At 32.9% G+C, this 17189-nt stretch overlaps 1 protein-coding gene across 1 annotated transcript; it reads left to right on the forward strand.

The window, feature by feature from the left end:
* The first annotated feature begins 5987 nt into the window (after window positions 1-5987).
* LOC147399505 (jasmonate-induced oxygenase 1-like) lies at window positions 5988-9572 on the forward strand. Its single transcript, XM_086444882.1, has 3 exons — window positions 5988-6514; window positions 6638-6968; window positions 9045-9572. The coding sequence occupies exons 1-3, from the start codon at window positions 6030-6032 to the stop codon at window positions 9291-9293; spliced, it is 1065 nt and encodes a 354-aa protein (XP_086301008.1). The 5' UTR covers window positions 5988-6029; the 3' UTR covers window positions 9294-9572.
* Window positions 9573-17189: the final 7617 nt, after the last annotated feature.

Consider the following 17189-nt stretch of genomic DNA (forward strand, 5'->3'; position numbering starts at 1 on the left):
TTGAATTCCACTCTTGAATGGGCATGATGCATACTGCATAAACACAAGGGTGGATTTAAATGGAGACAATGGGGGTACTTGACTGAATCATTTTTTGGTCACAGTTTTTGCTCACAATGCTCATAGACTCCTCAATGCTAACCACGTCAAGTATACAAGGATAATTTTGTAACTAAGAAGGGTACTTTTGTAAATTAGGAATGTCATTCAATACAAGTGGCTACATGTGATTAGTGGATCCCAGATATTTGTAAGCTCTATGAGTAAAAAAAAAAAAAAAAAAAAAATCATACTTGCCCCAACATAAAAAAATAAGTTAAAAATATATATATATATATATAAGGGTTACTATACTACAACGACAAATTATAGTGGTAGAAAATAAAATAGTCCACTATCGCCCCATCAAAAAATTTTAAATTTTTTTAAGGGTCTTAACTACTCCCATGTAGACAAAATCCTGACTTCGCTACTAGAATAAAAGACCATGGATTTTTTGGTAAAAAAATCAAAAGTCTTGAAAAAAAGATTGAGGACAAGGTTGAAGAAAGATGGATTGAAAGATGAAGTCGAATAGATTAACAATAATTAACCTAAGTAGTTGAAGTGCTTGAAGATGACTATGTTTTTAGGGGGGGGGGGGGAAATATTCAAAGTGTTCTTTGTTAGGGGTTGAAGACAAGGGCATTTAAGTAATTTTATTTTGAGGGAAGATATTTAATTTGAAAATGGAGTGGTATCTATAATGTCCACCGATTGATGGAAAAGACTTATATCACCCATTTAAAAAACAATGGAAAGAAGAGAAAAAGAAAAGAAGTAATGTGAAGTAGCTTCAACATATCACTAACAAAAAGACTGAAAAAGAATTTAAAAAAGTTAAATGATTTATAAAACAGCAAAAATGGTCCAACACAACATATGTGTGAATCACATTCCATCAAGTACACGATCCATCATTCCAAATGGACAAATATGTGAGCTGGTTCTAGTGTTAGAATTATGAATATCAATCATGATTTAATAAAATGATTATAAAGCTAGTATCCACAAATTTGAATCTTTTTTTTTTAATCCAATAATTTTACCATTTAAGTCAATTATCAATTGTATCATTTTCGGGTTTATCTCTTCTTTTTAATCTTTCATTGAACAAATCTTAAACATCCATACCATTTACATATGGAAAATGTTGAAGTGACATTGAAATTAATATCATTTCACACATTGTTGAAGTGGATGTTTGTATAAAATCATAGATGCTTTTTATCGAGATATGACTTTGAATCATCTATGTTTCTGCGCACACCACTATGTGAAACGATGTCAATTTTAATATCACTTCAGCACGATTCTTTAGCCGTGCATAGGACTTTCTATTAAACAAGAAAAGTAAAATTTTAAAAGAAGAAATATGGGTGAGAGACAAAAAAAAAAAAAATGAAAATGTGATCTACCAACTCAATAATTGGGGTGACATATCAATTCAATACCTAACTCAATCCAAGATTAACTCACTTGGACTAATCGATTTTTCTTTTTCGGAAAGGTAGTTTGAACTTGAATTCTTGAGTGTTTATGCCATATAATCAAACTTTCTAGTGAGAGTGAATGAGGAGATATTTCTTACAAAAAGGGATAAAAAAATATATAGAAAAAATAGGGTTTAAGAGTAAGACTATATAATGTGTCACGTTGGCTATATCTTTTGTCATTTTTCTCCACGTGATTTAAATAAAATTACAACTCCGTGCCGTAGTGTCTTGGTGAGTGATGTCGGCAGTACAACTTGACCAAACTTCACAACCACATTTTTTACTTTTTCTTCCAAAGAAAGCCCCACCAATACCACATGAATTGATAAGAAGGGGTCCAGCAAACCTTATTCATAACTTTTAAAGGCTTTCCCATAAATGGTTAAACAAGAGGTGGCCCGTTAATTAAAAAAAATATGGCCCATTAACCCTACACTCAACTACCCATAGTCTCAAATGATAATGGATCCCTAGAAAATCAATATTGATTTCTAAATTTTCGTACTAATCTTTAGGAAATCTGTTTTTTTCTTTTGTTTTTTTCAAATCTCAACCTTGCATCTGATGGAGAGCCTCAAATGTGGTTTGATCTCCACATCAAATGGAACAACAATGTTTTTTTTTTTTTTAATGGGTGAATGGAACAATAATGTGATTTGAAGGGCTATTTTAGCTTAAAATTCAAATGGCAGGAAGAAAAAATAAACACAACACACGTGCGCGCACGCACACACACACACACACACACAGGTGTTCTAGTGATCAATATTTGTCTTTGGGATCCATTTGATAAGAAATTAGTTAGGAATATCTATCCATTTCAGCCGTTATTTTAACAGAGGACTACAAATGTGATTTGATTAAAAAAAAGATGTTCAAAATTCACTCAACTGACACGACATGTGTATAGAAACCATAGATTTTTTTCTCAAAATACACAAAGAAAATATATGTGGTTCTATGCGTTTGAGTGAATTTTGAGTACCTTTTTTGAGTCAAATTATTATTATTCTTTTTTTTTTTCCTGAGTATTTGTTTAAGTTATTGAATTTTTTTTCACTCTGACCAATTTCAATCTAATTTAACTTTTAGGGTATGTTTGATTGCACATGAAAAATATGGTGAAAAATGATATTTTCTATGTATTTGATTGTATTTTTACATGGAAAATGATTTTTCACCCTACTCTAGAAGTCCTATAATATCTGAATTTTTTTTTTCCTACCTATACCCATTGAAAAATAAAATCCACTCTTATTCTTCATCCCCAAATCAAAACCCTAACTTCATCTTTCTTCTTCCCCATCATGATAGTTATCTTCTCCGTCGTTGTCGACGGCTACTCCCCTCTTCTCTCTCTCTCTCTACTCCTCTTTTTCTTTTTCTTTTTCAAATTTTTTTCTATGAAATTAAATAATAAATTTTGATTTTCCAACCCAACTTATTTTTCACCACTATTTTTTTTTTTGGATTTCAAATTTCATGAAAAGTCACTTTTAATGCAATCAAACATACCCTCAATGGTTAAAAATCACATTTAAGCCTTTCTACCATAGTGAGTATGAAGTAATTTCCCTTTAATAGGGTTTTAATTATGGTCCAATTCCTATCTTCTTGAAGGGCTAGATATATTATGGTCTTACTAATTTAGAAATCAATTCAAAAAATATTTATATTTTTCAAATTGAGTTAGTAGCTATAGATAATATATAAAAGATCGTTGTATTCTATATCTATGAGAATATCCTTACATGATTGAGGTCACAATCACTAAAGCCCTAAGTTCAACATGAATGACACACTTCAATTTAATCTACAAATCGATAAGTTTATTCTCGTTCCATTTTTCTTTTGAATTCACAATTGAAAAATCATAGTCGGTCTGTACTCAATTGACGTGGCAAGTGTACAGAACCATATATCTTTTTTTTCGATACACATAAGGAAAATTTTTACAATTCTATGCATTTTCCATGTCGATCAAGTACAAACCACGCATGTTTTTTCTACAAGTTCAAATCGTATGCACCCAGGGTGGGGGATTGAAATCCTTCCCCCACACCTCAACACTTGCCACTTAAGCCACAATCCAAGGAAATTTTAAAAATGAGAGATTTTAGGCATTAATTTTTTGGATTGTGACTTACATGGTATGTGTTGAGGTAAGGGGGAGGGAGTTTCAATCGTCCACCTTGGGTGCATATGATCGGATCTCTTTTTTTGATGACGTATGTTTTTTTGAGTCATTTTATCATTAGTCTTACTATAAATATTGGTAACAATTAACTCTTTTTTATATTTTATTAAATTTTTTTGTTAAATTGACTTGAAATAACACTTGACGTAGCATGCTACTATAAGTGTTATTTCAAGTCATTGTAGTAGGGCTCATTTTTTTTTAGATTACATATTTTACAATAGAATAATGATTTTTTGACACCCCCACTTTGACACACAGCCCCGTATGCCCCCTAATGTGACATGTGCTCTATCATAGATTCTTTTTCTCGAGATATACAATTACACATACTTATAGGGATGTATAGTTGTGAATCCCAAGGGAAAAAATATATGATTCTAAGCCATGCCACGTCAAGGGGCATATGTTGGAGGGGTGTCAAAAAATCACGACTCTTAACAATATATTTAAATTGTCTGAATTACTAGTTATATTATAAAGAGTTGTGCAGAAGTGACTTTAAGATTTGACCTCATATTGCACATCTTGACATGAAAGCAGATAGGAACCACAAAAACTTTTTCACTTCTATCCTGAGGAGAAGCATCTATGGTTCCCATACACTTTCACATTAGAGTGTGCGATGTGAGGTCTAATCTTGAAGTCACTTCGGCACTATTTTATTATAAAATATCATTCAGATGGCCATGGATGATTGAGTGTTCAATGACCCCACAATGCCCGAAAGGCCATGTGACATGTTCACAGAGCCTTGCCTTATAGGCTCATTGGCCTTATGAATCCAATATTTTTAATTTTTGAGCCTGACCTCATGATAAGATTGCTTAAATAAAATGATCAAAAATCTCCAACTTCATCTCTTCAATCAAGGCGTGTACATTCAAATATTTTTTCCCAAGATAATACCAACAGTTGCTATTGACCCGCCAACTTTTATTTATTAGACTCCAATTTTTAAAATTATTTATCACATATCAAAGATTAAAACAAACTCTTCAAATTTCACAAAGGTTTGGCTCAAATTATAATCTCAACATTATAACACCGTTCAAACAATTTCAGTAGTTGTTTACAACCATGATCATTAGACTCATATAAAACCTTAAACTCAGAGAAAAAAACAAAAAAACAAAAATCTAGGCACCCCAACTTTTACTTATTCTCAATCATTCACTCATTTTCTTAGGATTTTTTTCAAAATGTGCGTAACTAATGTCCAAATTTTGGTTTCGGTACATTAGTTAATTTGATTCCCAAAACATGCATGAATCGCTTTCCAACGATGTTGTTAGTAGGTTTTTTTTTTTTAAAAGTGAAAAATTCATCAGTATTAAAGACGAATTCGTTGGTAAATTTAAAGCCAACATATCCTTGATTTTAAAGTAATGAATACTCTGGTATTTAAGTAACAAATTCACAGCTAAATTTAAAGACAAAATATCCTTATCTTTTAATGGCGAATTCACTGGTAATTTTTCAACGAGTCCGTCACTTTAAATTAAAAATACCTACCAACGAATTCTCTGAAAAATGATTCATGCATGTTTTCAAAATTAATATGAACAATTTAACGGACTCAGAATTTCGTCATATTTAGCATAGGAAATGGTGATTCACCCTATCTTCTTTAATTTAATTGGGGTGTAAAAGTAAAAGTTGGGATGCCAATAACAGCTCTCATAAGATTTCATGAAAGCTTAGTTTTTATTAGGAAAAATATTAATAATATGTTTTAATTATTAAAATAAAAAATAATATTATATTTCTAAATTTTTTTAACATATTGGATAAATGTTTTGTCCAATTATAATTGGTTTTGTTTTTAAAATACTAAATCATAGTTGTTTAGATATTATTCATGAAGTAAATCAAGATATCCACGGCGCCGAAATGGAGATTATTATTTCCAACAAAACCATATAATATTTACACCTAAAGTCTGATGATGTATATATTGTTAATATAACAATATTTTACAACCCTTTTCACTGTCATTGGGTTTGTTTGGATTACAACATCAATGACCCACTTAGTCTGTCAGCCTCACAAAATACACTAATGACACACACACACACACACGTCCTTCTCTTTCTTTCCCCTCCCCCACAACCAAAAAAACCCACAAATAAAACGTTCTCTCACACGTCCTTTTCATTTCAGCCTACACATGAGACTCCACTACCTACAACCCAGACCCAGACCCCACTTTCCATCTCTTCACCCCTTCTATCTATCTCTATAAATTAAAACTGTCTCATGGTACTTTGTTCTTACAATCAAAATTATAACCAAATATGAGTTCTCTACAACATTGGCCCGAGCCCATAGTCCGAGTTCAATCCTTATCCGAGGTTAAAGCTATCCCGGATAGGTACATCAAGCCACCCTCGGAAAGGCCGTCTTTGAGTCCGAAGAATGTCGAATCCAATATCCCAGTAATCGATTTCAGCGGCTTATATGGGGACGAAAAACTTCGCGCTAAAACTTTGAAAAATATCTCCCAAGCATGTCGGGAATGGGGATTCTTCCAAATTGTTAACCATGGTGTGAATCCTGAATTAATGCGGATGACGAGGGAGTTATGGAGGGAGTTCTTCCATTTACCAATCGAAATGAAGCAAGAGTATGCGAATTCACCTTGCACTTATGAAGGGTACGGTAGCCGATTAGGGGTCCAAAAGGGTGCCATTCTCGACTGGAGCGACTACTTCTTCCTTCACTATCTTCCTCAGTGTATTAAGGATCCTAAAAAGTGGCCCGCACTCCCTACTTCATGCAGGTAAATCCCTCGAAGAATATATATACGTAAAGGTGTCGGCATTAGTACTAATAGGTTCAAATTCTATTATTAATTTCTTATAGGTCAATTTGATTGATTGGTTGATTGATTGATTGATTGTAGGGAAGCGGTCGAGAATTACGGGAACCAATTGGTGAAATTATCTGGGAAATTGATGAACGTTTTATCGATAAATCTCGGATTAGAAGAGAATTATCTTCAAAATTCATTTGGAGGAGAGGAGGTAGGGGCTTGCTTGAGAGTGAATTTCTATCCAAAATGTCCACAACCTGACCTGACTCTTGGTCTCTCCTCACACTCCGACCCTGGCGGTATGACCCTTCTCCTCCCCGACGAACATGTCGCTGGTCTCCAAGTTCGTAGAGGCGATAATTGGGTCACTGTAAAACCCATTTCAGACGCCTTCATCGTTAACATCGGTGATCAAATTCAGGTCTAATCCTCTCTCTATAATTATTATTTCTCTCTCTAGATTATTTTTGCAATAAGAAATAGTTGACTAGATTTCCCTATATTATGCGCACATGCATGGTCTTTGAGTTCATGAATGTTGGATACTTGACATTTATGTATCTTACAATGGTTTCTAAGAATAATTCAAACTTGGTCAAAAGGACTTAAGACACTATTTTTTTTTCTTTTTTTTAATTTTTTATTATCTTGTTTCCTCCTCAACTGCAGTTGGACTCCATATCTACCATGCATCATCATCATCAGCGTCAATAACAACATGATCATCATCATGTGCCATTCAACTCTATCCTGAGCACAACTATGTATAATAATTTAACAATATAAAGTAGATTGGATCATTTTTTTCTTTTTTTAATGTGCTTTTACTTTAAAAGATAGTAACATGGTGCGAAGCAAGAATATCTAATTTTCTATAAGGTAAAAAAAAAGTTACTGTGGTAACGTCACTTGAAGTAAAAAAATGAAGTTGAGTTGTTCCATTTTGAATCTTCCAACATTAATTAGATTTCCCTTTTTGTTGTTTTTTTTTTTTTTTTTTTAGGATGGAAGCTCATCTTAGTATTCTTCATTTATAACTAAAAATGATGGTGTCCATAAATGAGAAATTTCGCCAAACTAATTAAATTCAAGATATTGGTGTGTCAGTCGATGAGATTAGAAAGGAAGTCGACTCAAAATTAGAAATCTAGTAAGCTAATCTTATAGTAGATGAACTTTTAAAATAAAAAGGACTAAGATTATGTATGATATGCAACTTTAGTAAGAACAAACCTTGAAGAAGGATCTATAAAAATTAATTTTATTATCTTGATTCAATTATTCATAGAGATGGAGGGATTGGTGAGAATGTTCTCCATACAATTAAAGTTGGATGGTAAAAGATGAGGTGTATTGCTTTTGTGGTACTATGTGATTTACGCATTTAAATCATGAGGAGGGTTTGAAGGCCCTAAAGAGAGTCAAACATTTTTTAATACATGGGTTAGAAATTTTGGAATGGGTTGTTTTTTTGTGAGAATGATCTCTATGGTGAGGAGATCATACTCATAAAAAATCAGTCCATTCTGAAACTTCTAATCACAGTTTACAAGTTGAAGAATCGTGGACTGTCAATTATTTATAAATCACTTTTGATGATGTTAAAAGTTTCATAATGGGAATAAATCACTTTTGGCATAATATAACACATCATAATTAAATTATAAAATTAAAGATTATCGAGTGAGTAAAGATTGAGGAGGTTGATTTTTGAGCAAATTTAATTAAGAGCTCCATTTCAATTTTAGACCTAATCATCAATCGAGAAATAATGAGAATAACGAAACCGGTGACCATAGAAGATTTAGAATGTGGTAAAGACAAAAGATGACGTAAAATGAACCAACGAGCCTCACATTCAAAGATACTTAAATTATAACACGAAACTATTTTAGATATAATTGACGAAGATGATTCACGTAATGCTTTCCATAGAGATTTTTAGGATAAGGCTTTGATGATGATGTCCCGGGCCCTAGGTCCATCCCTCGGTGGTCCTCAGGGCTCACTTGATAAACGAGGGTCATCATTTTTATTTTGAGTTGTGATTTTCTGACTTCCCCCTCTACTTGACCAACATGACATGTGACAAAATCGTAGATTTTCTTTCTTTGGAATGCACAACTACACATCCAATAAACATGTGCATTTGTGCACCTCAAAGAAAAAAATATACATTTATGTCAGATGCCACGTCGGGAGAGTATATCCAAGAGGGGAGTCAGAAAATCATTAGTTGTTTTAATTTTTTTTTTTTTTGTCATTTTCTTTTTAAATCTGGACCACTGAATGTTAGTCGTCCAAAGCTTTTATAATTGAATGAGATGGGTAGGTACTAGTATTTGTACCAATCGGGATAGTTGGTCCAAGGATATGATCTAACAGTGATAAATTAAATTAATCTTCTTAGTCGATCTTAATTTTATCCCAATTAGGTTTTTTTTTTTTTTGGCTATTTTTATCCCTAATTATGTTGTTTGGTTGATTTATTTATTAGGTTCTAAGCAATGCGATCTACAAGAGCGTGGAGCACAGAGTTATAGTTAATTCAGTTAAAGAGCGTGTTTCGCTTGCGTTCTTCTATAATCCCAAAAGCGATTTACGCATTGAACCAGCCAAGGAACTAGTGACACCTGACACACCAGCTCTGTACCAACCAATGACATTCGATGAGTACAGGCTTTACATAAGGACAAGAGGTCCACGTGGCAAGTCACAAGTGGAATCCCTAAAATCAGTACGCTAAGTGTAATATTAGCTTAGCTTACCTCTGGAGCACATTAGTAAACGCCCTGTTTATCATTTTATTGTATCAAATGTAAATCTTGTAATCATCATGGGATTTACATGGTTAAATTTCGATATCACTAACAAAATCGATGTTTGATGTTTGTAGATGTCGATTTCTGGTGTTTGTTTCAACAATGGTTTATGTAGCATGTTTTCATTCCTAATAAACCATAAATATATATAGTTTGGAATTTGGATTGTTATTAGAATAATACATCATTTTTAGTTTGAATAATTCCGATATCAATAATCCAATTGATATAGGAGAACCTTATCCTCTCTGATTCCATTCGTCTCGTGCAATTTCTTTTTGGAAAATCTAGGGCTTCGGAATCCATTCTGAGGCTAAATGAAGTGTATTTATAATGCGAAGTATGGATAAGATTTCAAAAATACTCCCTAAAGTTAATCTGCCCAAAAGTTAAATAGGAAGTTTGTCAAATAAAAATCTCTAAATATGACAAGAGACTTTTAAAAAAGCAAAACCCTTTCCTTACAAACATAATAAGATTTTGAACCTTATTAAGGGTAGTTTTGCTCAAATGGAGTATAACATCAGAAATCCAGCACCACAATCCTCTAAGTTTCATCAAAAAACCCAAATACAAAAAAAAAAAAAAATCAAAATATAATTTATTTTGAACTAGGTCCAAGGTTTTGAAAAAGGATGGCTATCAAAAATCCACGTAACTCTAAAACTTAAAAATGAAATTCAATAGTGAAAGTAAGCTTTTTTTTTTTCAAAATTCATAGAATTTCGTCATCCACAACCTTAAAGCATAAGATCATGGTTTTGGATGCCAAGAGATGAGCCCAAGGAGCCTTGGGTGAAATCCTTACTAATTTAGTAAGGTTAATAGGAATAAAAAGAGCACGTAGGAGTAACAAAATGATAATCAATCCCAACACGCATGCTTCTCACCCATGAAGGAACACTAGTGTTCTGAAATGCTTGAAAAACCATTCTTGAGTAGTTTTGTCTTGTTTTATATATTAAAAAGAATATACACGAAAAATAGCTTGAGAAAAAGCACATGATCCCATTAGTATTCATATGAAATCCAACAGTCAAAATTTTCTATATTTATTCTATGTACGCTCCTCTTTGACACACACCACTCTACGTCCTCCTCACAGAACCATAGACCAGTTGCATCGGGATACACATAATCATAAATCTTTTCTTATATATCCCGATGCAAATGATCTACTATTCTACGATGGTGGCGTAGGGGTAGTAATATTATCACAACTCTTATTCTATATATTTGCAGCATTAGCTAAAGACATATATTTTTTCTAAGGCATCCTTGACCCGGAAGAGTGGTGGGTCTTGATGGTTGTTGTCGACCGTACCCATTAGTGCATGAATTGCATTTCTCATTTTATTTCTATAATATATAATATATTTACCTATTTATAATACAAATATGGCCATAAGTCATGACCACGAGGAGGTTGATTTTTCTCATCAATCATTTTCAAAGGTCAATGCTATTTAAATTATCAAAGAAGGATCAATATTTTAATTTACCACTAACATTCTCCTTTAAATCATGTTTAAATTCTATAAAACGAACATGTGTTGGATACTATATATAACTTTTTCTTAACGTACTTGATTTCATTTTTATTTATTTATTATTATTATATATAAAAGTTGATGCCTAGCTATAATTTCGCCTTAGAAATTGGGGTTAAACTCGGCTTTGCTATACTTTAATAGTATAAAGTAAGATGAATAAGATATAAAGCCTAATTACAAAAGTGAAGTTTTAATGGTTTGAAATTTGATCTTTCCTCTTTATAATTTTTTTAATACTTACCTCACTTATATTCTATTAAGTAATTTAAAATTACTTAATGGTTGAGCAAACCAAGTAGTAAGGGGCACCTAATATTGTTAATTTATTGTAGTCTTGCCCTTTGACTACGGGCAAAGCAATTGGCCTCTTAGACCACCGTATCTTGTCCAAATTACCTGGGTACATGCAATACCCCACAAACCACACATACCAGAAAAATCAGACAAATCCTCAGGATGGAGTCAAGATTTTTTTGTTGTGAGGCCAAACCATAGTTAATTGTATGCTTTAAGATGAATAGTTTTGGAAAGAAATTCAGAAAATTTTATCAACAATCGAATAAAAGGATATTTAAGTCATTTCCAATTAGTCTATGAGAGAAACCCAATCTATAGGCAAGAGGTGAGGGAGTGGGACCAAAGAAGGCATGTAATTAATTGAAAATAAAGGGCATCTCAAAGTTTTCTGGGGGCTTCTTACTAGTTCTACCCTTGTAAACTTCTTCCTTTTTCACCAACAAGGGGGTTTGAACTCAAAACTTCTCCTTTTTCGAAAAGAGGTCCTGACCACTATACCCAACACTCATTGATTATTAACTAAGGTTTCTAATAGATTATATCATACTTGAAATTCAAAATGATTATAACTTAGTGGTCTGGATCAAGGGTTTGAGATTCAATAAGGACTTTGGTTAAATAAGGATCTGAATATCAAATCTTGACCCAATCATACAATTTGAATCCAATTCATGGATAGCCCTAAGGTCAACATTATTAACCAGATGTGTCCCAATTTAGAATGACAATATAAGTAAATTTGGATTAAGAGAAATTTACCAACTCATGGACGAGAGATCTAGAAACTACTTTTGTTGAAATTATTAAGATAGAAAAATAACAAGGCAAAATCGATAATTTCACTGGCTTAAATATCAGCGGCATTTACCATATTTACGAATAGCCTTTTAAGCATTTGAAAAAATAACTTATTTACCAAAAACGCTTTTACACTTTTTAAATAGTTGGAATGTCTACTGTCAAAGTAAATAAAATGATTTCTTCCCAAGGACGGAACCAGGATTTTCTATCAAGGGGGGTAAACTATACTTATGAAATAAGATTGAAGTGAAATGACCGGTATCATAAGTTTAAAAAAAAGGCATTTAAGTCATTTCTCAATAGTCTATGAGAAAAGCCTAAATCACGGGGGGCAATGTTGTTTGTTTAAAAGCACAAGATATCTCAAATATTCCCCAAAATGCCTACATATTCTCTCATGCATGAATGCAAAAAATGACATCATTATCATAGGTGATGAAGAGCTTGAAAGTGATTGGTTTTGGGAAGAAAAATTAAAGATTTTTATTAGAGGTTGAAAAATAAGGGTATTAAGAAAAATTTTATTATTCCAAAAAAGAAGAATGAAGTCAAAGGGGCATTTCTTCCATTTGAATAAACAGTGACCTCATATATTAATCAAAATGTAGGTGCCTAAATCACCCTAAAATGAGAGGGTGCAAGAAGGTAAAAAGGACATGTTTTGAAACAAGGGTATCTCAAATATTAGTAAAAATTAGAGAGGTGTCTAAATCACCCAAAACACTTGGGAGGGGGTTTATCTAAAATCAATTATCCGAATCTCTGAATTTAGGAAATTTTGTTTCTTTAAGTATATCTAAATTAAAAAGATGGGTCAAATATGTGTTGACGTCCCTAAACCCGAGTCGGATACTGATCCATTCCTATATCAACTTAGATCTTAATGATATATTACTTTGTAAGTTATATTTTTCAAGTTATCTTTCATCAATCAACAAGTGTAGGACGTAGTAGTCAATACCTCTATTAAAAAAGAAAGAGATCTTTGAATTCAAGTCACATTTTGGTCACACCTTGAACGATTTTCCTTAAAATAATTTTGAACGATTTGAAATTATACGATTCAAATCAATTAATTCTCGGATTTGATCCAGATGCATGTTTAGCTAGTCAGATTCAGATCTAGATTTGGTTCCAAATAAAAAAATGGAAAATGTTGGAATGACACAAATGTAGACACAAAGGTGACAAAAATGATGTGGTGGTGCGCACATGACCGTAGATACTTTTTATTCATATCTCGCGAAAAAACATCTTCGGTAATGTGCGCAACATCACATCATTTTGTCACCTTTGTGTCTCCGTTTATGTCACCCTAGCACGACTCTAAAATAAATTCGAAAGTGTACAAGGGGGCAATAGCCTTCATCTTGCCCGCTCCACCCCAGTTTCTTCCATATGTTTGGCAACTCACCCCTGGATTGATATACATTATTTTTATCAACAAATCTAACTTAAGAAGCATGAGTGATATAAAATTATAAAAAGCTTGCTTGGAATAGGGGACTGAAAGCGCCCTCGATCCGCGGGGTGCGCGGATCCGCTTTTGACCCTTGAGGTTTGGGAGTCGCCACCTAGTTATTACGGTCTAGGAACCGATCAATGACTCTAAACGGATAAAACTAATCTAAAACCAAAAAAAAAAAAACTGAATTCGGGGATCATGTTACGGGATTGGAAGGTGTTAGGCACCAATCCCGCCCGGCCAAAGCCGGTTTCTACTAAATTCCCAAGTAAATTACATTGCTAAAACCTAGATAAAAATAGAAAATAATAAAAAAAATACCTTTCCGATGCAAAGACTTTATTCCCTCAGATCTGACAAAAAGAGCTCCTTGTACCGTGCTCCCTTGCTTCGTTCTGCTTCCGGATTTGACTTCGGATCTCCGAGGCAAGGTATCTCCTTATTTTTGAATTTGAACTCTTCAAGTTCGTTACGGATTTGAGGATGTTTTTAGAAGGCTTTTGGGTGTTTTCTAGACTAAAATTGAAGGAGGGATGTTAGCTAAGGAGTTGGGGCTCCAAAACTAGGGTTTATGGGGGGCTGTGGGAGCTTCTAGACATACTTCTCTTAGGGTTTATCATTTGATACGAAAATAGGGTGTGAGCACCTCTATTTATAGATGTTTTTTAGGGTTGATTTGGATAGAGTTAGTGTTTAATTAGAGATCTTTTAATTAGAGTTGTGTTTTAATTTGACTTGTTTTAGGTAAAATTGTGTTTTAATTAGAATTGTTTTAAGTAGAATTGTTTTTAAGTTAGAACTCTATTAGATAGAGTTATTAATCAATTATAATTCTATTATGACTTTTGGTCTTATTTGATTGACTTTTAATGTTTTGACTTTAGTCTTAATTGATTGACTTTAAGTATCTTGACTTTAGTCTTGCTTAATTGACTTTAATTTTGACTTCAGTCTCACTGGATTGACTTTAATACCTTGACCTTAGTCTTGCTTGATTTACTTTAAATCTTTGGTGAACCCCCCTCCATTATTTCTTTAATTCTTTGGACCCCCAAATGGAGGGGTCCTTAAAGAAATATCCCACGAACCCTCAATAATTTTGCTTGAGAGTCCGATTAATCGATTTTTTAGGTTCAAAATTTTAAATTAATTTCATTAATGTTTAAATTTAATTATTTAATATTTTATTTATTAATTTCGAATTTTTTAATTATGAAAATTGTGAAATTACCGTTTTACCCCCAGAGAGGACTTTTCACGTTTTAAGTCAGTTTTTAATGTTCTAGGATGTTTTAAAATCGGTTTTTCGTAAGGAATTCAATGAAAATATTAGTTTGTGTTATTTATGAAAATTTTTTGTGTGAAACGGTCATGAACTTTATGAGGGGCATTTTCGTAATTTTGTCGAATTCTGTGAAAATTGATGAAATGATTTATTTGGTTTCGATTTGTTGTTTTATGTGTTTGAATGAGTTTTTCTAAGCGTAACGTAGGCTCTAGGGTTATTTTGAGATTAGGGGTATTTTGGTAATTTGATAGTTTTTAGTGATTTTTATCGTGAAGCTTCTTTTTGGTTTGCAAGATGATGATTTCTATGTTTATGGGGTCGTATTTACCTAGCGTAGCGTGATTTCTAAGTTTTGTCAGTTCGAGATACCTCATCCGGATTTCTGAAACATATCTGGTAACAAAATAAAGCAATGGAATACACATCCATCATTGGGAATCATTGCAATCGGGTTGACGAGTTGATTAATCAGGCGGATGCAAAAATGGGGTGTCTACAGGGACTTGAATGCCTGTGGTCAGAAAAGCTGACCCAAGTCAATGGAGAATATTGGGTTTTATGCTAGTTCAATCAACTAAAGAGGGGGGCGAAGTTAGAATCTCATTTTGGTTGGTAAATAGCTCATATATCCCCCCGCACCCACCCACCCACCCACCATCACCACCACACACACACACACACACACACACACAACATTTTTACAAACTATTTATAATAATAATAATAATAAAAGAGCCAATCCCTCAAAAGCCAACCTTTCAATTTTCTTGTATCCATTTAGATTTGCATTTGAAAAGTGTTCTTTGCTTTCTTAAACACTTTCGGAAATTTTAAATTATTGTTTGGCAAACACACACACACACACAACATTTTTACAAACTATAAAAAAATTAAAAAAAAGGAGCCAATCCCACAAAAGCCAACCTTTCAATTTTCTTGTATCCATTTAGATTTGCATTTGAAAAGTGTTTTTAGCTTTGTAAAACACTTTTGGAAATTTTAAATTATTGTTTGGCAAACACAAACACACACACACACACAACATTTTTACAAATTATAAAAAAATATATATATAAAAAAAAGAGCCAATCCCACAAAAGCCAACCTTTCAATTTTCTTGTATCCATTTAGATTGCGTTTGAAAAGTGTTTTTAGCTTTCGGAAATTTTAAATTATTGTTTGGCAAATACTAGAAAAATCTAAGAAGCCTAGACCCGACATTAAAGAGAATCTGACAAAAAAAACATAAGATTACATGGTTTTCAGACAAAAATTACCTTACTTTTTTTTTAATTTCTAAATTAATCCCAACACAATATTGCTAAAATATTACATTAATGGCTAAGAGAAAAAATTATAATATAGTTATTAATAAAATAATGCTGAAATACCTCCCACCAAATCATAATTTTGCAATTGCACTTCTACAGTTCTACTTCAAGCAAAAAACCCACAACAAATCCAAATAGAGTTTGAAGAGCTTTTCTCAATGTTGAGATATTCAAATCGAAGAGCTCTTGATGAGAAGAAGAAAATGAACAGGGGTTGAAGAAGGTCATTAATTAAAAAAAAATAGAATAATTATTTATATCCTAGACTCCATATTTAACTTCGATGTTTGAATTGTTTTTTGATAAAGAGTCGTGCTGGAGTAACCTCAAGATTGGACCTCACATGGCACACTCTGACGTGAAAGCGGATAGGAACCACAGAAGCGTATCTACGAGTGAAAAAAGCATTTGTGGTTCCTGTCCGCTTTCACGTCAAAATGTGCCATGTGAGGTCCAATCTTGGAGTCCCCATCCTATGATCACATCTTCTAACCAATCTTAAGCTAATTGGATGTCTTCAACCTTAAATAAACTTTGATAGAAGAAGAAAATAACAGATAAGTGTATTAAAAATAAAAATAATAATATTAATAATCCTTCATTGTGTACACCACCTAATTTTCCTCTCAAATCCTTATTTTTCCCTAATAAACCAAACACAAATCCTAATCAACTTTTTGGACCGTTGTCATTAATTGTTAGTTGTTGAGAAGTTAGATAAAATTGAAGAAGATGTGCATGTTACAATTATAAAAAAAATTGATTCTATTTCTAATAATAGAATGGATAGGTTTGGATTTTTGGTCAAGTGGATGAATAGCACTACCATTCTCTTCTCTCTTTTCTAATTATGGAGGTAGTTGTCATCATGTGTAGGGTGAAGTCAGGATTTTGTTCACGTGGACGCAACTAAACGCTTAAAATTTTTACAATTCTTGTGGAGACAATAGCGACGGATCTTATTTTGGACCATTGTTATCCATGGCAATAGCATGTAAATCTTGTAAGTTTTAAAAGTTTTTGTGGGGCATTTGTCCTCGTTGCTCTCTCTCTCTCTTTTTGCGTGTGTGTTGTGCGTGTTGTGT

Source organism: Akebia trifoliata, chromosome 6 (assembly GCF_017979445.1).
Source record: "Akebia trifoliata isolate Shusen 1 chromosome 6, ASM1797944v1, whole genome shotgun sequence".
Taxonomy (NCBI): Eukaryota; Viridiplantae; Streptophyta; class Magnoliopsida; order Ranunculales; family Lardizabalaceae; genus Akebia; species Akebia trifoliata.